Raw genomic sequence first — 26,437 nt, 5'->3', positions numbered from 1 at the left:
GTTTCCTGTTAAATCTCTCCAAGAACTGGCTCCATCCTGCTCACAGAGCGGGGGACACCCACCCAAAAGGGGGGCTTTAATTTTCCTCCCCATCTACCACCAACTCGCCTTTCCCACCCCATCTCCTCTCCCATCTCCACCACCGCTCTTCCCATTCTAGTCTTTCGGGGTGCTTTCACCAACCCCGGGAAAAACCAACAGGGAAAATTGCTGGGAGGAAAGAACCGAAGGCGGAGAGTGATAAATATTGAAAGGGTGGGATTTCGATGTAGGCTGCAACAGCTGTGCCGGTTACAGTGTCACACTATCTCTCCACAGGTTTACTGACCCATTTCCATTCACACGGCTGCCAGTATCTTAGCAACTGCAACAGTCCCCCAAGAACAGGCATATTGCCTGCTATTAGTGACTGCTGCAACTGTGTCAAGGTTAGCTCTCTCCCTCCAAGCCCTGCCGGGTTTGTTTTTCGCCCAAAGCCAGCACAGGCTGTTCGATGATATATCCCCCCGGCAGCCGTCTCGGGTGTTGGGTGTTCATCCCTTCTGCAAAAAATGCTGGCGGGGCTGGAGTGGTTGGTGGGGTGATGGATGGGATGCGGGGCTGGGTGGTGGGATGGAGGGGGATGCGGAGTTGGGTGTGCCGGGGATGCTGCGGGGTGTTGGTGATGGTGTGAGTGCGTGGTGCTGCCCCAAAAATAGGAGTGCTGTCATATGGCTGAGTGTCGCCATCGCCCCTGCGCAGCACTGAGCCCTGGGAAGTCACCTGGAGGTGGTTGGGGGCTGTGCTGATCCCGCCTGGGGCCAGCCTCAGCCTGCGCCCTTGGGGGCTCAGCGCGGGGTGCTCCCATGGCTGGGCACGGGCAAGGGGATGGTGTGCGTCCCTGGGCTCCACAGTGGCACTGGGGGGCTCGGAGCGGGAGGCACGTATCTGTCCATGCTCGGGAAGCCTGGCACCACAGTGCGCTGGCTTGGGATGTGGGTGGCATCCACTGTCACCACCTGTGGGCACAGGCTTGACTTTGGCGAGGCCCCCCCCCCGCCCCCCCTGTTTCCCCCCGCAGTCCCTGCTCAGCCCCGGCACTGCTGTCTGAGAGTCAGGGCCAAGGGCTTATCCTATCGGGGCTGCGCCTTTTGGGAAACTGAGGCAGGCAGTGCATGGGCAGAGTGTCGACAGGGTGTGGTTCCCACTGCATCCAGCCCTGCAGGGCATGGGGTGCGGAGCCAGCCCACAGCCACAGCAAGAGAAGGGACTTGTCCCTCAATGTCCCCCAAAACATGGCGATATTGGGATGACCGCACCCACAGAGCAGGAAGAGGCACATCCCTAAAGCAGCCCATGTGTGGAGGGAAACTGAGGCACGGGCACCTGCCAGGCAGGCAGAGCAGCCCATCACCCAGCTCCTGGGTGGGTGCTCTGCTTGCCGGGGCCTCACAGCTGCCCCTGGGCTGCACCCACGTGTGAGGAGCAGTGAGGTGGGTGCTGGGGCGGGCAGGGTGCATCCCGGCCCCCCCGCACCAGCCAGCCCCCCCCGGCAGTGCTGCAGACAGCAGGCTCCACACCGGCACAGCCACGGGGACAGCTGAGAGGGAAGCCACAAAAATGATTTAAGGGGCTGGCGGGATTGATTTATTAAGAACAATTAAAAGCGCTAAATACGCTTAGCTCAGCCAGACGCCGAGCAAGGGAGCCTGGGGGGAAGAGACCTGTCTGCTGTATCCGGAGGGCGAGGCTGGCAGCGCGGCAACCTGCGGCACTTCGCGGGGGAACAGAGTGGCGCTGGGCTGGAGCAGCTGGGGAAGGAGACGGGTGCTGGGGCTTGTCTGAAAGGCGATGTAATGGGGCGCAGCACCCTGTGGCTGGATTTGCACCCCGAGGTGGGTTTGCACCTAGGGATGGGTTTGCATCCAGGGCTGTATTTGTAGCTGGGGCTGGGTTTGCACCCCAGCTGGAGGGCGCATGGTGGGATGCCAGGGGACAGGAGGTCCCCAGGCGGTGCGGTAACTGGAGGAGCTGCTTAGGGCTGTTGCCAGCTACAAGCTGCCCAATATGACCAGTAAGCCATACTCGGCAGGGTGTTGCTGCCACAACCATGTCTGACATTGCTACCCTGGGAGCTCTGCAAGGTCCCCAGCAGCTGGCTCAGGGCTGGTGCTTGCCGAGTGCCAGTGGCATGCCGGGCCAGGTGTTCGGCACAGGGAGGAGGCTCGGCGGCCACGGGCGCGACCCACGGGGCTCCTCGCCGATGGGTACCCATGAGGCCACCGGCTGTGTGCGTGGGTCCAAGGAGCTAGCAGAGCAGAAATTGCAGAGCGTTGCGACATCCGCGAACCCACGTCCCGCTCAAGAAATCCAAGCCGAAAGTCCTTGGAGGCTGGGAGAGTCCCTGGCCTTGTACAGACCTGCCGAGCCACGGCTCCTCCCCGGACACTGGCAGCGGCTGTGGGGGGGACGGGAGAGCTGCACCCACCGTGGCTCTCCTGGGGTCCCTGGTGCTGTCACTCTGCGGGGTGAGCTTTGCTGGGGGTGGCGGTTTGGTGTCCCCACCATGCTGCCGGGGCACTGGGATGCTGGGGGTGGGGGCAGCGGGCTGTGCTCTGCGTCCTCCCAGTCCCCATGGCTGTCTGCAGTGGGAGCACTGGTTTTGTACCCATTCCCCAGTGCAGTGCAGGATCCATCCCCTCCCCTGGGCTCAGAGGGCTGGCTGTGCATTGAGGCAGCAGTTGGGGACCTGAGTGATGCTCAGGGACATGGTGGTGGGGAGCCCTGCTGCCTTCCTCCCCTCGACCCTCCCTTTGCCACATCCCAGTGCTATCGGGGAGGGGGGGCAGGTTTTTCAGTTCGGGTTCGGATCCCCCATGCAGAGCAGCCCCCACCTCCCCCCAGTCACCCCACCTTGGGGCAGGATGCGCCCACATCCCCACCACTGCATGGGTCTCCCGTGCTGTGAGCCACACTGGGCACCTCCTGCCTCACCCAGGAGGCATCTGCTCACCGAAAACCATGGTACAGGGTGGGGACCCTGCCCTGGCCCCCCTGGAGGGGAACCCCAGGGGACAGCGGGAGCTGGGAAAGGTGCTGAATGGGAACAAAAGGTCTGTGGGGCGGCTGGCAGGGGCGAGCGGAGCCTGAGGCTTTCTGCTGACCCTGCTCTGGCTGCCCCGGCCTTGGCCTCCCCCCGCCACCCCCACCCACTCCTGCCGACGTCAGCGCTTCCCGGCAGCGCTCCCAGGTAAAGGAGCCAGCCGGGAGGTGGAAAAGCCATTTCTGCCTCTGCCTTGGCTCTTACGCCTCTGCCAGCCGTGGCAAAAGCCTCCTGGAGCAGGGTGGGTGCTCGTGCCTCATGCCCAAGCATCAGCGCGGGGCCACGCGCCTGTTTCCCATGGGGACGGAGCTGTGGCAAGGTGCGGAGCACGGCATGGTTGGGTGGTGGCCACGGCATGGGTGCTGGATTCCCCTCTGCTTGCACCCGCACCCCACTGCGCTCACCGGGCATGTCTGTGGGGACAGTGACTAGGGATGGAGATGACTGGGGATGGAGGTGGCCCTGCCCTGGTGGCCCTGGCGCTGCCGGCGTTTGCCGCCGTGCTCCTGCTTGGCCAAGTGCTGTCGCAACCTCAGGCAGCAGGGGCAAAGCCAGAGCCCGTGGGTCAAGGAGAGGGGCTGCCTGGGGTCACCCTGCTGGCCATGGTCACCAACTGGGATGCTCTGGGGTCCCAGTAACTGCACTGGGGGAAGGTGGGTGCGGGAGCAGCGCGGTGACTTTCCCAGGGCCATGCAAGCGGGGCGGTGGCAGAGGTGGGACTGACCCAGGGTGCTCAGCAGCAGGTCCCTGGGTGCCCCCGGCCTCAGCAGTGTGCCCACCACTGGCTGCCCAAGGGTTAACAAGAGTTTGCTGCTCCTGCAGACAATTAGTGACATCTTTGCTGACAACGCCACACTGAGCCACTCGCTGCCTCCCCAGCAGCACCAGCCTGGCCGCCCCCGCACGGCCCCCGCACCGCCGCTTGCCTTAGCTGCCGTGGCCCCGACATCCAGCCCAGCACCTCACCCCGGCACCTCGCCCCAGCAGTGGCGGCACAATTGCAATCCCAAGCGGAGCAGCCGGCTCCCCTCGCTGCCCTCTGACCTGCTGTTGCTGTGGAAACTGCATCCCACATAGGATTACGGAGCCTGAATCTGCAGGCTCCAAACTCCCCTTGAAATCCAGATGATGGCCACCGGGGTGTCCCCCCCCTTGTCCTGCTGCACCAGCCCCCCTGCCCACGGTGCCCACAGCGGTGCTGCCCACGGGGTGCCTGCCTGTGCCTGCCGGGGTGGAGGCTGGGTGCTGGAGGAGGTGGCAGCAGCACTCCTGGGTCCCCTGGTTTGCACCCACAGGCTTGTGATGCTGCCAAAGGTGCCACAGTGTCACCACGAGGCCATCGGTGACCCCTGGCACCTCCACTCCCCCATGCTGTTGCCTGAGCATCATCTCCCGGCATGCAGCCATCCCTGCATCCCGGAGGGGTGGGAAGAGGTGTGGGGCACCGTTGGGACCCCCCACCACCACCAGCAGCCAAAAGCACCCCGGATAGGGGGGTCCACCCCAAGGACCCATCCCCAAACCGTGTGCCTGTGGGCACCCAGCACCTCTGGGGCAGCAGCAGGAGCCGGGCACCCACCAAGGTCCCCCACATCCCCGGGGATGGGCAGCACGGGTCCCCCAGGCCTGGGTGCCCGCGCTGGGGGAAGGGATGGGTGTGGGGGAGAGCGGAGCCTGTTTGGGGAGCTCTGTGGGCTGGGTTTGTGTCTCAGCATCTCTCCCTGCCACCCAGGGAGGTAGGAGCTGAATTAATCGCGATCAATTAGTGCTGCTTGCAGTCCCTGGCTTCCTCCCTGCACCAGCTTTGTGCCGTCATGCCCAGCGAGGGGGGCCCTGGCATCTCCAGCAGCACCTGGGCGCCATTGGGGACTGCAGCCCCTCCAGATCCCCTGGGATGGGGACAGGGGACAAGCGGGGCGTCCCCCAGCCTGCATGGGCACCCACAGCCATAGCAAACATCCATGCCATAAAATTTGGCGGGGGTGACGGCGCACAGATGGGGAAGGGACTTGTGAGCCCCTCGAAGTCCCTCTGCCAGGGCTGGAGCAGGATGATGGGGGGTCCCAAGAGCGAGTGGCCGGATCCTGCAGTATACTGCAGCAAATGCCCTGCAATCTGCATCCGAATGAATCCCACCTTCCTTCCCCCGCAACGTGCTGCCCTGGGCTACAGCTAATCTATTGTGCGCTGGGCTGCAGCCAGCACAAGCTGCAATACAGTAAATCCTTCTGCAGTATCCTGCAAGGGGACCGAGCCCAGCCGCAGCCGCTCACTGCCTGCCAGACAAAGCCGGGGGCCCACACGGGGATGGGGCACAGGGGACAGGGACATGGGAGGGTGGCGGGCACACCTGGCTTCGTGCTGGCAAGGCTGGGAGGGCGTAGCCGCTGACCAGGGTGGGAAGTTCCCCAGGGAGTTATGGCAGCACCATGCCCAGTGGATCCCCCTCGCCCCCCAGATCCCTGCTGCGGGCCAGGGAGATGCTCCGTCCTCTGCCCCCCTGAGCATGGGGTTGTCCCTAAACCTTGTCACCACCACGGTCCCCCCCAGGGTCCCAGTGTAATATAGGGGTTTGCATCCCCGCCCTCTCCCCGTGCATGGTGCAACATCCCTCGTGCCTCAGTTTCCCCACTGGCACAGGGCCCACCAATCACCTCCTCCCCCTCCCGCAAGCAGGATCCGGCGCACGTGAGCCCCACTGGCCTTTGCTGAGGGATTTTGCTTGGATACTGTTATTATCGTTATTATTACTATTGCTGCTGTTGTTGTTGTTGTTGTTGTTATTATTATTATTATTATTATTATTATTATTATTATTATTATTATTATTATTATTATTATTATTATTATTATTATTGGGATGTTGGTGGGGCTCTGCGGCTCTGCCGGACCCATCTTTGGAGAGCGAGGCATCCTTCAAAGGGAAGGCGCTCTGTCACCGCCCCACAGCAGCTGCGTTCTCCTCAATTAGAAGGGGTAATGAAGCAATTTATGGGCATCTACAAAGTGATGTGTGAGTGACAGGCTGTGTACGATCCGTGCCGGGGCTCTGCCGGCAAGTTGCGTTCTTCCAATTTTAATGGAAAGCTCCCCGGTGAGGTGGGAAAAAAAAATTAGGCGTATCTATAGGTGTGTGTGCTCTGAGACTCATACGTGGCTGGATCAGTGATGCTGGTGGGTTGTGGCTGGGTGCGGGGAGAGCTGGGTGCCCTGATCCCCTGTCCCTGGGGAGCCTGGCCCCCTGGGACACGCTGTGCCGCAGCCTGGCCCAGCCGTGGCTGTAACCGGAGCTGGGAGGGCAGCTGGATGGGAGCAGAGCTGGGGGCTGGGGCAGCACAGGGCACCTGGGTCCTCTGGGAGAGTTGGCTGCAGCTCTCTGTTTCCATCCGCACCCCGGGCACAGCCCACCCTGCTCCCTGCCTCAGTTTCCCCATGCTTACCCGTGCCCCTGCTGTGTATCTCTGCCAGACCCTGGGTGCTTTCCCTGCGCTCGCACCTTCCTCACACCTCTGGCTTTTTGGGGGCCACCACAGCCTCTCAAAGGGGAAGGGTGAATTGTGTTTTGGGGTCACCCACTCTGATTGGGGCAAAACCCAGCGTGCCCCATGGCACGAGCTATCAGTGGCCTCCTGCTTCTGCTGTTGCCGGGGTGTGGGACTGGGGTCTGTGGTGCTCGCCTGGCCATTTTGGGGACCTGAGGGGTCCCTCCACTGCGGGAGCCCATGGGTGCTGACCGGGTGCCTGGCTGGGGCTGCCAGTGCCACATGGACAGGAGGGTGCAGGGGCATGGCGGTGCTTGTCGGTGCATTGTACCCCCGAGTGGGTGTGATCCTGCGTGTGCATGGGAGGTGGGTGCTGCACATCCATGTGCCAGCACACCTGTGCGTGTGTGTACCTGTGTGCACCCATCTATATGTGTTCCTGTACCTGTGTGTGCACGTGCACCCATGTAGGTGTGCGTGTACACCTGTACCTGTGCTTGTCTGCTTGGTTGCACCCACGTGTGGACCCATCTGTGTGCACGCTGGTGCCCATGCATGTTCCTGTACCTGTGTGTGCACCTGCACCCATGTAGGTCCACACGTGCACCTATACCCATATTTGTCTGCGTGGGTGCAACCGCAAGTGCACAGTCCTCTCCCCGTGCATGTAGTGTGCACACTCCTGCGTGTGCACAACCGCCTTGTGCACCTGCAGCCCCATGCACATGCACGCCTGCAGCCGTACCTGTCGGTGGGTGCATCGCCTCCGTGCCCATCTGTGTGTGGGGTGCCAGGCTGCCGGCGTGCGGGCAGCTGCCCCCCTCCCCGCGCCCCTGCCCCAGCACGCCGGCGCTGGCATTGTCCCCAGTGGCTCCCACACCCCAGCTCGGCCCCAGCCGGCCCCGCACCACGCCGCATCTCCCAGGAAACAGGATCCGCAGCCAGGAGTTTCCGCTCAACTCGTGTGTGCCTCCCACAAAAAAAAAAAAAAAAAAAAAAAAAAAAAAGAAAAAGAAAGGAAAAAAAACCCAACCCACCCTGACACCAGCCCAGCCGTAAATCCTGCCCGGCCCATTCTACTTTTCTTGTCTAGCCAGTTTCTAAAATTGGCCAAGGGAGGCAACTGGCTGCTCTCCCCCTGCCCGGATTCCCCGGTCCCCACCTGGCTGCCCCGGCGTGGTGTCGGCACCGAAGGGGTGCAGCGGTGACGCTGTAGGCTCGGCCATTGCACCTGGACCCCGCTGCTGCCATTCCCTGCGGTGGGGCTGCAAGCGAGGGGGGCGGCGGTGATGTCCGGCATCGGGGGTGTGGGTGGGTGCTGGGTGGCCCAGGACCCCGGTGGGCACATGGTCAGCATCCCCACATCCCAGCAGGCGCCCCTTTGCTGCCCTGGGCAGCCCCCCAGCCCCAGCGCCGAGGGAGCATGGCTGTGCCGAGCGAGCCTTCGGCACGGGCACGCGTCCATCTGGCGCCTTCCAAATGTTACTGGCCTCGCAGGATCCCGGCCCCGCTTGGCGTTAACCCGCAGCGCACCACGGCCTCGCAGCCGGCTGGGGACGGGGGGAGCTGAGCATGGCCTCTGTGCACCCCCCTCGGGGGTCCTTCAGCAGGGTGCTGGGGGGCTGCGGAGCCACCCTGGGTGCCACAGGCTGCGGGCAGGGGGTGACGTGGGCAGGGGACGGAGCCCCTCTCCGCGCCGGCGTGGCCGCGGGTGTTACATGACCCAGTGTGGCCGGCACTGGGCAGGGACACACCGGGGCTGTGACTCATGCTGTGGCTATAACAGGGAGCCCGGAGAGGGGGGCCATGGCCATCTGCGCAGCCTCAGGTCTGCCGGTGCATTGAGGGGGGGGCCAGGGCATGCTCCCCACGCTGGGGCAAAGCACCCCACGGCACTGCTGGGAACAGCCATCGCACGGAGACGTGCGTGCAAAAATACGTGGCATCCCGAGGAGCCCCTGGCACCCTGACCTGGCACCCTGAGGGATGGGTGCTGGGGTGTGTGTGCCCCCCCTGGCAGGGAGAGGGCAGAGGAGGGGGCCAGGCCGGCTGCTTGCCTCCCGCGCCGGCTCGACGGGGCGGGGGAACAAAGCTGGCACCGAGGAAAGCAGCTAAATTTAGCCTGTTTCCCTGCTAGCTCTGAACTGCGGGCTCTGGGCTCCAGCCGGCCGAGGTGCCACTGTCTCTGCAGTCCATCTGTCAAGCGGTTTCACCGCCCCACCTCCCCCGGCCCCACCACCACCTGCTGCCCCCCCCCAGCCAGTGGGGTGGGCAGTGGGGTGGACAGTCAGACGCCTCTAGGGCCAAGGGGGCTGGGGTGGGAGAGGGGTCTGCGTTCGCGCTGGACGATGCCGCTGGGGCTGGGGGCATTTGGGCATGGAGGGGAGCATGTCCACCGCATCCACGTCCCCGGGCGGCTATGCCCACCCAGGCCTGTGACAGGGGAGAGGATCCTTGCACGGGGAAATGGTTTCTTGAAGGGGGAGATGATTGCAGGGGAAAATGGTCATTGCAGGGGAGATGATCATTGCAGGAAGGATGGCTCTTGCAGGGGAGGTGGTCGTTGTAGGTCAGATGGTTTCTTGTGGGGGAGATGGTCCTTGCTGGGGAGATGGTTCTTGCAGGGGAGATGGTCCTTGCGGGAAGATGGTCCTTGCTGGGGAGATGGTTTCTTGCAGCAGCAGGAATAAGGGCCTGACCAGGCATCCCCATTCCCGCCCACCTTGAGGGCACCATGACACCTTACGGCGCTGAGGGCTGAACCCATCAAGGGTCCCACCAGCTCTGGGACCACCAGGCCTGGAGGATGCCAGCAGCCTGGGGACTGTGCTGCTGGAGAGCCCAGTGGCAGCAGCACACCTGGAGCCAGGCCCAAGAGAAGGGCTGTGTCCCTCGACTCAGCATCATCCCCAGCAGCGTGGGTCGGGGTGTCGGTGGCCCTGGGGTCCCCACTTCCAGGCCAGCTGGGATTTCGGAGCTGTTTGGCAATGAGTTTCCCACCCTGCCTTGCTGCAGCACTGGGTGGTTGGGGGGATGCCAAGACCTGCAGGCACCCCCTGCTTATAGCCCAGCGGTCTCAGAGCCCCCTCCCCAGTGCCAGGGCGGGTGCCCGAGCCTGCCACAGGGACATGGCTCCCCGGGGTGCCGTGGGAAGTGGCTGCCAGCCCCAGCTCCCCCTCGGGGCCACATCTCCCAGGTGTGTTTGCCCTACGCTCCAGCCAAGCCCTTCCCAGCAGCACTGTCCCCTCTTGCAGCAGCACTGCATCCCAGCACCATGTTGGGGGGACGTGGTCCCCTACCAGCTCCCTCCTTGAGGGGGGACCCCAGAAAACCTCTGCTCTGGTGAACGATGGCCCCGCAAAGGGAACCAGCGGCTGAGCAGCTCGGCTGGACCCGTTACCTAAGATGAAACCCAGGCGCCATCTGCTCTGTCTCCTAATTACCAGTGCAGCAGAAAGGGCAGGGCGGTGGGGGAACGTGGCGATGGATGGGTTTGAACCGCAGCGGGAGTGGGGTGGCAACCGAAGGAGGGGTCAGGGCTGCCTGCAAGCAGCCTGCACCCTGCCTGCAAGCACCCTGTGCCCCAGCACCCATCTGTGCCCGCCCCTCCGGACCCCCCGGCTCTTGCCCTGATCCCAGCCCGTGTGCTGGCAGCATCGTGGGGTGGTGGGTCCCCAAGGCGGGTGGGTGCCCCAGGAGGGTTTCTAGGTGGGATCCCAAAACACCCCAGTGGTGATGGATGCTCCCCTTCTGGAGGCGGGCAGGGCTGTGGCAGGGGATGCCCGGTGCGTGGGATGCAGGCGGGGCGATGAGGCGAGGGGAGGAAGAGGAGGGAGCGGGACCTTCGTGCTTTCGGGTGGGGGTCGTGATGCTGAGGCAAGGGGGACACAGAGGTTGGCGTGGCAGGGGCGAAGGCAGGGGGTCCTCCTGCCTGCCCGACCCCCCCCATGGTGCAGAGAGAAGGTGGCTGGGGGGGCTGGCTGGGGAACACGGAAACCCTCGGCAAGCGCCTGCCAGAAAGCTGTCACTGGAGGGGATTTTCCATTGGTGTCAGCAGGCGCAGGACGGGCTCTGGGGGGACTCACGGGGTGGGGGGCCGGGTGCATGTCAGCGTGCAAGGGGGGGGCGGGAGCGTGCGAGGGACGGGGTGCAGAGTGGCCAGCAGCAGAGGGTGGGTACAAGGGAGGCACCTCCCCGGTGCCCCAGGTGTGTGCTTGTGCGTGCAAGGGAGCGCACCTCCACTGTGCCCCAGATGTGTGTGTGCAAGGGAGGAAAACCACCATGCCCTGGCCGTGTGTGGGTGCGTGTGTGAGTATGCAAGGGAGAGGCACCGCCGCAGTGTCCCCAGGCTTGTGCAAGGGTGGATGCAGGAGTGGGACACCCCCTGATGCCACATCATGTGTGCGTGCAAGGGTGGGGGCACCTCTGCAGTGCCCCAGATGTGTGTGTACATGCAAAGGCCAGCTGTGCATGCAGAACACGGGTGATGGGAGTGTCCAGAGCCCCCACCACACCCACATGGGGGTATTTAGGGCCACCCCAACCCCTCCTGGCACCCTGTGGTGCCCAGGGACCTGGGAGGCAGCGGGCGATGGGGAGGACCCCCTGTCCCCAGTGCTGCCGCCGCGGGCAGCTCGGCACGGTGCCCCGGCGGAGCAGGAGGCGTCGGGCCGGCGTGTCCCCATCTGTGTGGCGGCTGGGTCCCTGCCGCCTGCCTGTCTCCTGGTGGCATCTCCGGCCCCACCCTGACGTCTGGGTGGCCTCGGAGCCGGGCACCAAACCACGTCCGTGTCTTGCAGGGCCGTCCCTCCGCCACAAGCTGCCGCCACGCCGGTGCCAAGCAAGCCCTTCTGTGCCCCCCCGCCAGCACTGAGAGTCGGGGCCGGGCGTCAGCAGCCTCAGGGGACCGGGGGGGGGGGACACAGCAGCCCCCCGCGCCCTCATGGTGTCACCTCTCCCACCCTGCAGCACCCCTGCCACCCAAGCGGGAGCCCCCGGGGAGCCTGTCCGGGGTGGGGGGTGGCCATGCTGCTCACCGCCAACCTCCGTCAAGCCTGAAACCGTTAAACTAATTAAAGCTTTGCAGCAGCAGGATTAAGCCAGGGCAGGGGAGGTGGCGAGCCCAGGTAGTCGATTAGTTCACCAGGCGAGGATATTGGATTTCTGTGAGGCGAGTCAGCAGTCTTCGGGGGCTGTTATCTTTGCAGGGCTGCAGGGTCAGGAGGTGGGAAGCGGAGGTGACTGCAATCTCTCCCGCTTCCCCCCCCAGCCCCCCCGGCCCCGCCGCAGCACCCGGCCTCGCCGCCTCTCCCCCACCCGCGGCGCCCATCTATCTCTCCCTCTTGCTTCGTTCCCTCCATCCCTCCTCGCTTGTGTGGTCTCGGCTGGTGTTTTGTAACCAGCGAGGAGAAAAAAAAAATTTAAAAAAATAAAAAAAGGGGAAAAAAAAAAAAAAAGAAGGAAAAAGGCCCTACCCCTGGCGAGCAAGCCAGGAATGGCGAAGTCCGGAGAGCCTAATGTGAAACATGTGGCGGCTGCCTGGGGCTGAGCAGGGAGGTGAAAGTGAGCGCGGCGGCGCGGCGAGCATCCCGGCGCGCCCGGCTCCCCCCCACGGCCCCCTCCCCACCGCCCGGGGCCCGGCTCCCGTCCTGCGCCCCACGGGTGGGGGGTGGCGTGGGAAAGGCGGGTGCTGCCCGTCCCCGCGGCGTGGCGTGGTGGGTGCCGGGTGGGGGGCGCAGGTGGTCCCCGCCGCGGGGGGCGGCCGGATGGTGGCGGCTCGGCCGGGGCGAGGGAGGAGCGCTGGCACGGCGCGGGGAGCGTCCCCCCCTTGTCACCGGAGACGTGGCCCCGCCGGGGGCTGCAGCGAGTCCGAGGGCAGGAGCCTGATGCCGGCCAGCGTGGGGTAAGAGCTGGCTGAACGGGCAGAGCAGGGCAGGGGGGACGGCACCCGTGGGTGCGTGCCGGTGGGTACCCCGCAGGGTTTGCCAATACATTCACAGCCCTGTGCGCCGCAGGCAACGGGGGGACACCGGCGCAAAGCTGGGGGGGCCGCGCCCCGCGACGCCCCGGTCCTCCCCGTCGAGCCGTGCGCAGCGTGTGCGGCAGGGACCGGCTCCCAGCGGCTGTTCTGGAAAACCTCCCGCTTGCTTCCTTCCTGCCTGCCTCCCCTCCAACAGCTCTCCGGGCACATTAGCAGCTTCATCAGAGACTAGACCGGTCTTTCTAGCACATATTTTCCTGCTCCACATTGCCCTTGGTGTAACTCTACACCGTGCAGGCAACCGAGGCGGCGTTTGCCAGAGAGGTGCCCGCATCTCCTCCGTGCCAACGCTGCGCCCAAAGGCTGGCGGGGAGACGGGGAAGGGGGATGTGGATGGACTGACAGGTTTGAATTCTCTTTCCCTGCCTTGTTGATAAGTTGTCACGCTAATCCAGACACCGGGAAGAGCCTGGATCACGCCGAGCGGCTGCGTGTGTGTGTCTACGGGTGTGTGCTGGGGGAGGGAGCCAACAGGCAGGGATTCACACACGGCTCTGGGTGGGAGGAAACAGGCGGACGCGCAGGCATGGGGGACCATGACAGGTTGGGGGGATCTGCCGTGCACCCCTGTGCCGGATGGGCAGCTGCCTTGGGTGCCTGGACCCCCAGCACACTGGTGTCACATGGGGGAGCAAGGGCCCCCGCATGCACACGTATGTGCAACACGCACATCCGTGTGAACACGCACATGCATAGGCATGCACACATTCTCCTGCAGCCTGGCAGGGAGATGCCCTGCCTCCGATGGGCAGCCCCTGGCTCAAAGCATGGCCACGGTGGGGAGGAAAGGGGTGTCCTGCCCCCAAATGCCACCCCGTGCCCAGGGAATCCTGTGATGGGCCCCATCCTGCGGGGCGGAGGGGACAGCATGCGTCCCTGGGTGTCCCCGTGGGCTGTGGCTTCAAGGGGAAGGCATGAACGGGGGGCACACAGCGTGTCCAGCCCCGCGGGCGCCCATGCCAGCCTGGGGCAGGGGGTGCTCCCTGGGGAGGGGGCCGTCAGGCTGACACGCGGGGGTCTCTATGCTTGCTCGAGCAGATGGGAGCTCGGTCGCCTGCCAGCCCATTGCACTGGAGAACGGTGCCAGCCCGCCAGCCGAGTGGTTCCCGCGCGCCCAGGGCTCCGGCCCCTGCCAGCCCGGCAGCGAGGGCGACAGCAGGAGATTCAAAGTGAACCTGCACTGCAAGCACCCGCGGCCCAGGTACCCCGGGGGGGCCCTCGCCCCGGGAACGGGGAGCGGGGGCTGCGCCGGGAGCGGGGGGGGGGTGTGGAAGCAAATCTTGCTGCCTCTGCTCTGTCCATCCCTGCCTTGGTGGGAGTGGGGGGCTGCAGAGCATCCCTCGGGGGGGGGGGGGGTCCGCAGCTTTGCAAAGCCCTTGGCTGGGAGTGGGGGGACAAAGAGGGGTGCCATGGGGTGCAGAGTGGGCTGTGCAGTGGGTGCATGGACCCCGTGCCTGGTGCCAGCTACCCCTACCCACCCGTGGGTGCCTGTGCAACGCCCCCCCACGCAGCCCTTGCTTATGCCCCCATTGCCAGCGAGGGGAAACTGAGGCAGCCGCGATGCAGGGGACCCCTGGGGGCTGCCGGCGCCGGGCAGCGTCCCCTCGGGGGGGGCAGCAGCTGTGCGTGGGGCGTCCGCGGGTGGGCGGGAAGGAGGTGGGGCGGGGGGCGGAGGAGCCGGACCACGCTGAGCCACCTCCGCGGGCTCCCCCCGCCCCGGTCTGTCTGTCCGTCCGTCTGCCGGGGCGCTGGGAGGCGGGGGGGCGGCGGGGACCGGGCCGAGGCGGCGGGCGGGAGCGCGGCTCGCCGGGGACACCTAGCGGCAGCGCGGCCGCAGGGCCCCCGCCTCGCCCCCGGGCCCCCGGCACCCCGGCCCCTGCAGGGCTTGGGGGGGTAAACCTGTCCCCTCTGTCCCCCAGATCGGAGGCAGCCTCCCCCCCCTTCCCCATCCCCGCCCCGCTCGCAGCCCCGACGCCAGGGTGATGGGCGGGCGCTGCCCTCTCGGCCGCGGGAGCTCGGGAGGATCGGCCCCCGGTACGTCCCTCGCAGGGACTGGCGCCGCGGAGAAGAAGCCGTGGGCGCGGTGGGCACCCAGGTCCCCCCCGCCCCGCTCGGGGCTAACCCTCTGCCCCCCTTCCTTTGCAGAGAGCTCAAGTGCAATAGCAGGAGCAGCAGCAAAGCCGAGGGTAAGTCCCAGCCCCGACCCCGTGACACCCCCAGGCCCCCCAGCCCTGCCCCAGGGGGCGACGGGGCAGCCCAGACCCCCACGGGCACCAGCCACCCCGCTTCCCCTGGGAGGTGGCTCTGCGCTGGGGCGAGCCGGAGGCTGGCACGGGTGGTCCTGCCATGGGGAGGGTCTCCAGCCCCCCTGAGCAGGGGAGGAGGCCAGACCCCATTTCCCCACACCTGCAGTGGGCAAGGGAGGAGGCTGGGGATGGTGGGAGCAGGTTCCCACGGTGCCAGCCGTGTCCTCGCTGGTGATGGGGCAGGGATAAGCTGGGCGGGCGAATGTGGGCAGCAGGGATGGAGCAGGCACTGCGGCTGCTTTCGGCCGGCAGTTGCCCTCGGAGCCTCATTGTCCCCCCTCTCTGCCCCACGCAGGTCCCGGTCTCACCTTCCCTGACCCCCATGTCAGCAACTGCTCGGCCAAGCGGCACGCGGGGGAGGAGGAGGTCAGGATGCGCGTGAAGCCCCCGGGCCCAGTGGTAACGACCAGCGTTGTGCGCGGCTCGCCCGACTACGTCCGAGAGCCCAAGTTCTACCCGCCGGGGCACCCGGCACAGCGGCCCCCGGCCTGCCCGGCGGAAAAGGCCTTATCCTGCAGCGTGCTGAGCTTCCCTGAGGGCTCGTGCCCTGCGCTTGGCCGGGAGCACCAGGCAGGCTCGCTGCTGCACGGCGACCCGGCCGACCGGTGCCAGAGCGTGCACGGGGGCACCAAGGCAGCAGAGGACTTGCTGGGCTGTGCCGGCGAGCCCCGGATCCTGGGGGGCAGCGCAGAGGAGGCAGCCGCCTGCGATCGGGCGCCTAAAACCTTCCCCAACGCGACGCTGGCCTCAGGCCGCTGCAACATCGACAGCATCCTCGCCTTGCTCCAGAGCAAGTGCGGCAACGGGCACATCAACCTCCACCCCGTGGTGCAGCTCATCGACATCATGAAGGACCTCAACCGCCTCTCCGAGGACCTCAAGAGCAGCGGGGTGCACCTGGACTGCGGCAGCCTCCGCAGTGGTGGTGGGGGTGGCCACGAGGACAGCCGCCTCCTGCCTGCTGACCGTGACCTCCAGTACAGCTTCTTCTCCTCGCCCTCCCTGGCCAACAGCATCCGCAGCCCCGAGGAACGGGGGGTGCTCTGCAAAACTGAGCCGCCGCGGCACCCTCGGCCCCCAGCCCGTGATGGAGAAGCCGATGGTGGCGGGGGGAGCGCCCCTCAGCCCCCTGGCCACAGTGTGGGCATTGGAGGGGCCTCTAAAACGCCAGCAGAGGAAGCCGGTTGCTCCCAGCCTGACGCTGGCGATTACTCGGACCTGGCTGAGGCGGACATCTTGAACGAACTGGCCTCCCTGGCGTGCCCGGGGCCGCAGCTGCTGGAGTCGCAGGCGATGGAGCCGCAGCCCCAGTTGCTGCCAGCCCAAGAGCTGGACTCCCAGTCCCGGCTGCTGGATTCCCAATCCCTCGAGTCGCAGCCCCAGCTGCTTGATTCGCAGAGCCTGGAGCCCCTGCCAGAGTCGCTGGAGCTGCAAAACCTGGAGCCGTTGGGGCTGCAGTCGCTGGAGCCACTCTCTGAGTCGCTGGAGCTGCAGTCACTGGAGCCCCTGTCTGAGTCGCTGGAGCTGCAGTCATTGGAGCCGCTGGCGGAGCCACTGGGGCTGCAGACACTGGAGCCACTTCCTGGGGCCCTGGAGCCGCCGCTGCTGGACACGCGGGCCCCGCTGCTGCCCGCCGAGCCCTCGCTGCTGGAGGCGCAGCCCCTGGGGTCCGTGTCGGAGCTACTGGAGGCACAGCCAGGCGCTGGGGACCCGCTGCGGCCCCACGGGCTGCAGCCCCGGCTGGGGGGGTGTCCCCTGGGCAGTGTGGTGAAACGGGGCCCTTGTGGGGGCCGGGGGGCCGGGCGGTGCGGTGAGGACCACCGCAAGTACGCCCTGCGCCGGACAGACAAGCCAAAGATGCTGTGCCGCCGGAGGAGGGCAGGGCGAGGGCGCCGGGCAGACATCACCCCTGAGAGCCGCGTCTTGTCCCCCCTCGGCCTGCCTGCTGAGGTGCCCCCCGGGCCCGAGGAGCCCGGTGCCCCACTGCTGGCCCCCCCGCCACCACCCCCCGATGCCCTGGACCCTGATGAGGTGCCCAAGGCCCCTGCGACAGGGAAGAAGAGCAAGTGCCGGGGTGTGAGGAAGATGGTGGTGAAGATGGCCAAGATCCCCGTGTCCCTGGGGAGGAGGAACAAGACCACCTACAAGGTGTCATCGCTCAGCAGCAACCTGAACCTGGAGGGCAAGGAGCTGGCGGCCAGCAGCTCCATGGAGCCCACACCGCTGCTCAAGATGAAGAACAACGGGCGCAACGTGGTGGTGGTCTTCCCCCCTGGCGAGATGCCCATCATTCTGAAGCGTAAGCGGGGCAGGCCTCCCAAGAACCTGCTGCTGGGCCAAGCCAAGCCCAAGGAGCCCGTCCCGGAGGTGAAGAAAAGGAGGAGGAGGAAGCAGAAGCTGGCTTCGCCCCAGCCCTCCTACATCGCCGACACCAACGACAGCAAGGCCGACTACTCGGATGTGCTGGCCAAGCTGGCCTTCCTCAACCGGCAGAGCCAGTGCTCGGGGCGCTGCTCGCCGCCCCGCTGCTGGACCCCCAGCGAGCCTGAGTCCATCCACCAAGCCCCCGACACCCAGAGCATCTCCCACTTCTTGCACCGCGTCCAGGGCTTCCGCCGGCGCGGCGGCAAGGCGGGGGGCTTTGGCGGGCGCGGGGGGGGCCACGCTGCCCGAGCTGCCCGTTGCTCCTTCAGCGATTTCTTTGAGGGCATCGGGAAGAAGAAGAAAGCCCCTGCCGCCCTCCATGCCGACACCGTGCACCCGCGCAAGCGGGGCCGGCCAGAGCCCGACCCCGTGGGCAAACCCAAGCGAAAGCGACGGGCCCGCAAGAACGGGGCGCTCTTCCCTGAGCCCAACCCAGGGCAGAGCTTCGGTGACGGCCCCGCCGAGTGGGCCGGGGGGGAGAAGGGTAGCCCCTGGGCCCCCCACCATGGCCACCCCAGCGGCCAGGCTGGCCGCAATGGCGGCTACCAAGGAGCCGAGGCGAGGCCCTTCCACGCTGCCGGACTGGAGTCGAGCTCCTCTGGCCGGGCCGGCTTCTACGCCGGGAGTGCACCGTCCTCACAGACAGAGGCCGGCCCGGAGAGGCACAGCCTCTTCACCGGCTACTTCCGCTCCTTGCTGGACTCAGACGACTCCTCCGACCTGCTGGACTTCGCCCTCTCGGCCTCCCGCTCCGAGTCCCGCAAGTCGGCAGCCGCCTACACGGCCCCGCCAGCCACCCTGCCAGGCCAGCGGGGCCTGGCCGCCTACCCAGCCCGGGGCGGCAAGGTGGCTGCGGCAACCCCTGGCGCCGAGGCCGCCTTCCATGCGGCGATGCAGGGCCGGCCGACTTTCCCACCAGGCCGTGCCACCGCCGCTGGTGCTGGCTACGGGGTGGCCCAAGGGTCGTCAGACTGCCGGGGGCCCGAGGCCTTCCCCAAGCTGGCACCGCCCTCGGCTGTGTCCCGGTCGCCCACGGCTCACCCGGCAGCCAGCGGCACCCCCGGCTACTCTCCGTACGGCAGCTATGGCACCGGGCAGAGCGTGGCGCCTGCTAGCGTCTTCCCACCAGGGAAGCAGTACCCATCAGCCCAGGACTGCCCCAACAGCAAGGACTGCAGCTTTGCCTACGGCAGCGGCAGCAGCCTCCCGTCCTCCCCCAGCAGCGCCCACAGCGCCGGTTACGCACCGCAGACGGCCGGTCCCAGCCTGCCGCTGGGCAAAGCCGCCTTCTTCAACAGCGCCGAGCAAGGCGGGCAGTTCTCCAGCGCGGCGCACACCCCGTTGCGCTGCGACAGCCGGGCCAGCACCGTCTCACCTGGCGGCTACATGGTGCCCAAGGGTTCAGCTTCATTCCAGCCCTCGCCTGAAAATTGCCGGCAGTTCCCCAGCGCTGCGCCGTGGGCTTTCCGGCAAGGCTACGGTGGGTTGGACTGGAGCTCAGAGGCCTTCAGCCAGCTCTACAACCCGGGCTTCGAGTGCCACCTCAACGAGCCCAACGTCATCCTGGACATCTCCAACTACACCCCGCAGAAAGCCAAGCAGCAGACGGTCTCGGAGACCTTCTCCGAGTCCTCCTCCGACAGCACCCAGTTCAACCAGCCGGCCGGCTACCGGCGTGCCAACAGCGAGGCCTCCTCCAGCGAGGGCCAGTCCAGCCTCTCCAGCCTGGAGAAGCTGATGATGGACTGGAACGAGGCGTCCTCCGCCCCGGGCTACAACTGGAACCAGAGTGTCCTCTTCCAGAGCAACTCCAAGCCCGGTCGGGGCCGACGGAAGAAGGTGGACATGTTTGACACCTCCCACCTGAACTTCTCCTCCTCTTCCTCCTCCTCCTCTGTGTACCCCTCCAAGAGGAGCACAGGACCCCGGCAGCCCCGGGGGTCCCGAGGGGCTTGTGCCTCCAAGAAGGAGAGGGGGACGGGCAAGGCCAAGTTCCCCACCAAGTCGCAGGCAGTCAACCCGCTCTTCCAGGAGAACACGGACCTGGGCTTGGACTACTACAGCGGGGACAGCAGCATGTCCCCCCTGCCCTCCCAGTCCCGGAGCTTTGGGGTCGGTGAGCGGGACCCCTGCGACTATGCAGGCCCCTACTCCATGAACCCCTCCACCCCCTCGGACGGGACCTTCGTCCAGGGTTTTCAGAGCGACTCCCCCGGTTTGGGGCAGCCGGATTTGGAGAGCAAGCACTTCCCTGCCCTCCCGCACCAGCTGGCAGCCCCCGGCCAGCAGACTGTCTTCGATGCTGGCTTGCAGAAAGCCTTCTCACCCAACTGCTCCCCGACCTTGGCCTTCAAGGAGGACCTACGGGCGGGCGACATCCGCAAGCTGCCTGCCTGTGACTCGCTCAAACACAGCATGCAGGGAGGGGCCCTGCCGCACGCTCCCCACCTGGCTTGCCGCGATCTCCCCATGCCTCAACCGCACTACGACTCCCCCAGTTGTAAAAACCCCCCATACTGGTATTCCCCCAATGCCAGCACCCGTAGCCCCTCGTACGATGGCAAAGCAGGGGCCGGTATGCTGGTAGACTTCATGGGCAGGACGGACCCCCCGTGTCTCAACCCCCACTTGAGCAGCCCGAGCGGCACCCACCCCTCCAAGGGCGAGAAGGAGCCCTTGGAGATGTCCCGGGCTCACCACCGAGGACCCTACGCTTGTCCCTTGATCAATGACTTGAACATCTCCCCCGTACCGAGAGACTCAATGCTGCAGCTGCAGGACAACTACAGGTACCCCAGTTTTGCACCCCAAGGGCACCCCGTCATGGCCCCCACCCAGAAGAGTGGGTTTTTGGGACCCATGGTAGAGCAACAACACCCCGAGGACACTTTTACAGTCACCTCATTGTAGTGTCTGCTGACGTGCCAACCGGACAACGAGGTTTTGTTACAGGGTAGGTGGGGGAGCCCCTCGGGGGGAGGGTGGCGGGGGGAGACGGGGCACCCCTGGGCCCTTCTCATCATGTCCCCCCTCTCCGTGTTGTGTTTCTCTTTCAGAGGTAATTTAGCCAGCACTTTTTTCTGGAACACTTTTCAAGTTCTGTATTTAACTGGGATTGGAACTGTTTGTTTGTTTTCTAAAAAAAAAAAAGAAAAAAAAAGGAAAAAAAGGAAAAAAGTTAAAAGGAAAAAAAAAATGGACGAAGAGAGAAAAACCCCGTTTTTTCCCCCCTCCGCACTCAAACCTGCTCCACCTGCCAACTGCTTGGCTCTGCTTTCCGGACTGCCGCCCCCCACCTCCCGCCCCGCAGCAGGACAATCGGACGGACGGACGGACGGACAGACGGATGGACCGTGCCAGCCCCCGCCGAGCCCAGGGCAGGGGTGCAGGCAGGGAGGGCAGGCAGGCTGGGCAGGAGGCGGCCGCGGGGCCTGGGGGTCAGCGGCTGGGTGCCCCCTGCCTGCAGCCCGGCCGGGGGGCGAGGGCAGCCCCTCGGCCACCCCTGGGGGGTCTGGTTGGGGGTTGGTTTTTTTTTTTCTTTTCCCTCCCCATCCGCTCACTTGCCGGGGGTGTTTGTCTTGCCGGATGGATGCCAATGGGTGTTTGGGAGAGCTGACCCCCACCAGGCTCTGGCAGCTTCGCCAGCGGGGCTCGGAGATGCCACGTCACCCGGTAAGTGCCACCCAAGCCCCCTTGCTGCCTGATGCCCATTCCCCTGGGAGGGTGGTGTGGGGCTAGGGGCTGGGAGCCCGGGGGGCTGCGGGGGTGCGCTGGGTGCTCCGTGCTTTCCGGTGGGGCTTCTAACCCAAATCCACCCACTGGGTGCCCCCAGCCCCTTTTGGGCTGCAAGCACTTCTCCCGGGTGTTGCCCTACGGCCAAGCATCAAACTGGGAACCCCATCTGCCCCAGCATCTGTGGGGGGCTGGAGCCCAGGGTGGTGGGGTGCCAGAGCCCCGCGTGTGCCGTGTGATGGAGCCTGGGGTGCAGGGTACTGGACTGCAGGGTGGTGGGGTGTTGGGTGCTGGAGCTGGGGGGGGGTGTGTGGGGTGCCCCAGACCGCTGGGTATGTGGGTACCAGACTGGGGGTGCACAGGATGCCAGACCCCTGGGTATGTGGGTGCCAGATGGGGGTGAGCAGGACCCCAGACGCTGGGGCACAGCTCCATCCCTCTACCGCAGGGAGCCAGGGCAGGGAGGGCTCCCTGCCACCCGGTTGCCGCAAGCCCCACCGAGTGGGTGCCCCGGCGTGGTGCCAAGCCTCAACCTCACGCCCGGCACCCCCAGCCAGGACGGGGTGCTGCGATGGTGGGACACTCACCCCTCTCTCGCGTCTCCCCACAGCCTGCCCGCCAGCCACAGCACCCTCGGCCCTGCGCCCCCCGCCCGTCCCGGCCACCGGTGCAGAGAGGAGAGGAGGGGGCCGCTGCCGGCGGGGTACCCCGGCCCTGTCGCCTCCCACTTCGCCCGCCGGCCCCTGCCTAGGCCGTGGCGCCGGCGCCGCGTTCTCTCTCCTCCCGGCCAGAAGCAGAGGGACTCTTTAATTTTTATTTTTTATTTTATTAATTTTCATTTTCTGCACAAAACCAGCAATTGTAAATACTTTTGAAGAAAAGAAGTAAAAAAAAAAAAATGTTTAAGGAAAAAAAAATTTTAAAAAGCTGAAAATTCACAAAAAAAAAAAGAAGAGCCACGCATCAGAGAGAGAATCAAAAACTGACTGAGAAGAGACCTAAAGCGACCGAGAGGCGAATATGCAGGAGAGAAGAGCAAAAACCCACCAGTATGCACTGAGAAAAATTTATTTACAGATCGATCGACAAAAAAAAGAAAAGAAAAAAAAGTAACAATAACCTATTTATTGTATATAATGTTTTATTATAAATCGTGTCTTGTATATTGCATTCTGTACATCTGCTGTGGTTTTGTGGTGTGCAACTTCCGCATGGGTTCCTTGGGTTTCCGTTGCCTTTTTTAATGATGATGACGATGATTTGAGTTTTATTTTTATTATTATTAAGAAGAACGAGGCGGGTTTTTTTGGCAGTACACACCCAAAGATCCAAATTTGTATTAAAAAAAAAAGGAGTTTAAAAAAAAAAAAAAATTTAAAAGAAGGAGAAGTCAATCACGCACCCTCTTGGTGGGCAGGGGGAGCCGAGGGGGCCGGGGCGCGGGCTGGGGCGAAGGGGGGGGCCGCCGGCTTCCCATGGCCCCCGGCGCAGCAGCGGCGACGAGCTCAGGGTGTGGGTGCACACGTGGGTGCCAGGGGGGCTTTGGGCTCCTCTCCTCCCCCCCCAGGCCTGTGTCCCCTGTGTCGTGTGTCCCCCCCCCCAGGCTTTGGCAACTTCTGTACAGCTTTGTGGATTGTGGGGGAAAAAAAAAAAGAAAAAAAAAGAAAAAAGCACCCTGAACTGAAAAAAAAGGGAAAATGCATAAAAAAAAGGGAAACCCCCCACCTGGTCAAAATAGCCCCCCCCCTTCCCCACCCCTGCTGTGCTGCCCCTCCCCAGCTGACCTGCGCAGTGCTTGTGCTGCCCTGGCCGCAGTGACCCCCCCAGCGAGCCCCCCAGGCGAGCCCCCCGTGCCCGGCCCCCGCTCTGCCCCTCGACTGGTCTTTTTGTGTTATTTAGGAAGGAATTTTTAATAGGCACTTTTTTATATTAAAAAAAACCCCTATATATTGAGCGATGCCCGCTGCTTTCTTGCTTCTCTTTGGGGGTGGCACGGCCCGGCTGTGCTGGGGGGGCTGGAGGGAGGCTGACCCCCCCCCGGACTTGGGGGGGATGCCAGGATCCGGCCTAAGGTGGGAATTGCAGCAAGAAAGCTGAATTTTGGTGCAAATCGGGGTGCAGTATGGCACGGGGGGGTCCCGCCGCTGCTCCCCCGGGATGGGGTGCCAACGGGGGTCCCGGGAGACATTGCCAGGGTGGCCGGTGGCACCTGGAGCTTGCCAGGGACCCGCTGCCATCCCGCTCGCCTCGTGCTCAGGGCTGTGGGTGCACGAGTTACTGCTGGGGGCTTCCTTCGCTGGGCAGGATGGGTGCCCACCCCTCCCTGGCACCCATGGGATTGCACCGGGGGGGGGACGCAGGGCTGCAGGAAGCTTCATGGTGATGGATGGGAAAAGCGCCAATGCCATAAAGGACCAAAAGGGAGAAAAATAAGCCAAAAAAAAAAAATCCGAATAAAAAAATCCACCAACTTCCAGGACTGGGAAGATGAAGGCTGCAGCATCCTCCGGGCGAGGAGGGGGGGTCGCGGGGAGGGGGGACACCGGCTACCTGTGGGTGGGAGAGGTGAGTGGTGCCGGCGGGGTCAGGGCTGCTGCAGCGAAGGGCCTGTGCCGCGCTGGGGGGGCCGGGGGAGGCGGGAGGTTGCTATGGAGAAGAACACCCGGCGCATACTGATGGCGGGGGCAGCGGGGGGAGCGGGGCCGCCGGCGCCGCCGCAGCCCGGGAAGATGTCGGTGCCGTGCGGGGAGAGCAGGGGCGATGCTGGGGGACCCGCTCCGTGCTGGGCTGGGGGACCAGCAGAGCCCCCCCCCCGCTGGGACACGCAGCTGGGTGGCACCGAGGGTGCCGGGTTCCGTGCAGCCCCCCCGTTACAGGGTGCGAGGAGCACCCTGAGCCCCCGCCGGGCTCGCAGGAGCCCCCCGCGCCCCGGAGTGCCGGGAGGGAGGCGGGGGCGTTGCCGGTCCCTGTGCCCCAGGTGAAGGTGGTTGGGCAGTTGGAGGGGGCTGTATTTCCATCCTCCCCCCACCACAGGGCCCTGCGAGCGTCTCTGAGCGCTGCAGGGTGGGGGCTCGGGGGGCTCCAGGCGCTGGTGGCTCACGGACCCTCCCCAGATCTGGCTGGGGGCGTTTGGCCGCGTGGCATCGGGCGTCCCCGCTGGCGACGAGGTGGGTCCTTCAGTGCAACTCCTCTGCAGGGGCCAAACTGGGGGGGCATTGCTGCTCTGTGGCGCCTCGGGTGCCCCCCCCCCCCCGCATCAGGCAGGGCCCTCGGGGCAAGCTGGGGAGGTGCTGCGGATGAAGGTGGTGGGGAGGGCTGGGGGGACTCTGCTGGCACAGGGGACGCTGCAGAGGATGCTGCCTCTCCGCCCTGGGGTCCCACGGGTGCCTGGGGACCAGCCACGCTCACCACGAGCACACTGGTGCTTGAGTGGTTTGGGGAGGCCACTTGCACACCTAATCCCCCACACTGGAGCCTCACCCAGCGAGCTCCATCTGCTCCCCACGGGCTGGTCCCTGCTGGGCACCCAGTGGCCTCATCCAGGCTGAGCTGTTGCAGGAACCCTATAGCTGGTGCTGACCTTGGGGATGCTGCTCACACCTGGCACAGCCAATGTGGGACCCCCCCACCCCAGGGCGGCCGCAGCACTGGGAGATCGCTGGTGGGGAGGGGATGGGGTTGGAGCACCCCTTCCCATGGGCCTCGCACACCGTGCAGGCAGGGTGCTGTGTCTGGGGTGAAAGGGGACCCCTCGGGGGGCCACCCCGATGCTGTGCTCCCACTAGGCTTCCCCAGTTGTGACATTGCTCAGTGGGGAAACTGAGGCACAGGGATGTGTGCTGTGCCCGCATCCTGCACACATCCCACAGGTGCTAGACCCCCAGCCGGCTCCCACACGGCTGCTCCTGGGGGGTCTTTTGGGGGTGTGGCGTGACTGTTCCCACCTTGTCTCCAACACAATGCTTCCCACGTGCATCAAATTTGCTCTTTTCCCCTCATTTGTCATCTCTTTCATTTCAGGTCGCAAAAAGCAGCAGTGAAGGAGGATGAAATCCGTTGTGGCCTGATAAACACCCCGGTAAGGCGGGTACAAATGAATGTGAGAGTGATGGCGGCACCAGGGTGAGCTGGGAGAGAAATCCCCCCCGGTAGGTAAATCCCACCAGGAGGCATCGCCCGGCATGGCTGCAGCCTCACCGGGCATGGCCGACTGCTTGGAGCACAGCTTGATTTTATTTATTTTAATTTTCTTTTTTTTTAAGACTCAATTAAATCTATCAAGCAGTGTGTGCTGTTTCTGAGGCTGAAAAGCCTTATGATTGGGCTGATTGCTGGGGGTTTATCAGCACAGCCCAGCATCGCCGCCACCACGGCCGGCTCTTGCCTGGGTTTTGCCAGCAGAGGCTGCTTGGGGAAGGGGCAAAAAAGGAGAAAAGACTTCAAAATTTGGTGGGGAAATGGTTGTTTTGTTAATTCTTTATTTGCATGGCATGTATTTATTGAAGGTTTCTGGGAGCTGCTTGTGGGGGCACCCGGGGTGAGCCTGGCATGGCCATGGTGCCATGCAGTGCCCAGGGTGACATGGGACGAGCAGGGAGAGGAAAGCCTGGTCCCTGGGTACCTGGCTGTACCTACTCGGCCATGCCGCCTCCTCGGGATGGAAATGATTATTTTGATTAAGCAGCTCTGCCGGGAGGAGGTTTCTGGCCCCTCATCATGCTGATGATGCCAGTGCAGGTGATGGTGCTCGGAGCCTGGGGATGCTGCAGGACAGGGGATGCTCCATGTCCTGGACACCGGCAGAGGGTCCAGGGCTGGCCCTGGAGCCGCTGCACCACAATGAACCGGAGCTTTGCCCGCATGTGCCATGGGGAGTGTGGCTGTAAAGGAGGCTTGTTGCGCTGCTGATGGGATCTGGCATGCGCTCGGGGGAAGGCAGCTTTGCCGCCATTTTGACTTTTCCCATCATCTTGGAAACAAGGCAGGAATTTGCCCTTGTCCCCCTGCCCTCCCCCCCTGCCCATTGCACGGGGATGGATCCGGTAAGGCTGGGGAAATGCCCCGTTCCTGGGGAGGTGAGGGGCAATGTGCCGGGGCAGAGTATGGTGTGCATGGATGCATGCGTGTTGCACACCCAGTCCCGGCTGCACTGTCACCCTGGCACAGGGAAGCACACGGAAGGCCCGTGCCGAGCTCCCCCCAGTCCCGGCACCTGGCTCAGACCGTGCCTGCCAGCACCTGGAGCAGGGCGAGGGTTGTGTCGCCCACCCCAGCCCTGGGGTCTGGCTCTGGAGGGCAGCGGTGGGATCCTGCCTTTTGCCCCGCAGGGCTGGGGCCAGCGGAGCCGCCTGGAGCTACCCAGGAGGTTTGG

The 26,437-nt window shown here is 64.9% G+C and overlaps 1 protein-coding gene across 6 annotated transcripts in view; it reads left to right on the top strand.

Annotated features, from left to right (window-relative positions):
• Positions 1-22,775, top strand: part of AHDC1 (AT-hook DNA binding motif containing 1) — a 52,607-nt gene extending 29,832 nt beyond the window's left edge. For 4 of the 6 annotated variants that reach the window (XM_087761056.1, XM_087761060.1, XM_087761057.1 and 1 more), the window contains 5 exons: positions 13,643-13,805; positions 14,750-14,790; positions 15,206-20,287; positions 20,391-21,006; positions 21,677-22,775. In XM_087761056.1, the coding sequence (XP_087617182.1) occupies positions 13,643-13,805; positions 14,750-14,790; positions 15,206-20,244 (5,243 nt within the window). In that variant the 3' untranslated portion in view covers positions 20,245-20,287; positions 20,391-21,006; positions 21,677-22,775. Of the gene's footprint in view, positions 1-318; positions 429-13,642; positions 13,806-14,523; positions 14,639-14,749; positions 14,791-15,205; positions 20,288-20,390; positions 21,007-21,676 lie in introns of all 6 variants that reach the window. The other 2 variants (XM_087761059.1, XM_087761058.1) reach the window with 2 other exon arrangements.
• The last annotated feature ends 3,662 nt before the right edge of the window (positions 22,776-26,437 follow it).

The sequence above is a fragment of the Nipponia nippon genome, unplaced genomic scaffold, assembly GCF_047370975.1.
Source record: "Nipponia nippon isolate SJK-2023a ecotype South Korea unplaced genomic scaffold, ASM4737097v1 scaffold_23, whole genome shotgun sequence".
Classification (NCBI taxonomy): domain Eukaryota; kingdom Metazoa; phylum Chordata; class Aves; order Pelecaniformes; family Threskiornithidae; genus Nipponia; species Nipponia nippon.
The sequence above is the reverse complement of the archived record's forward strand: the minus strand, read 5'-3'. Positions and strand labels throughout refer to the sequence as shown.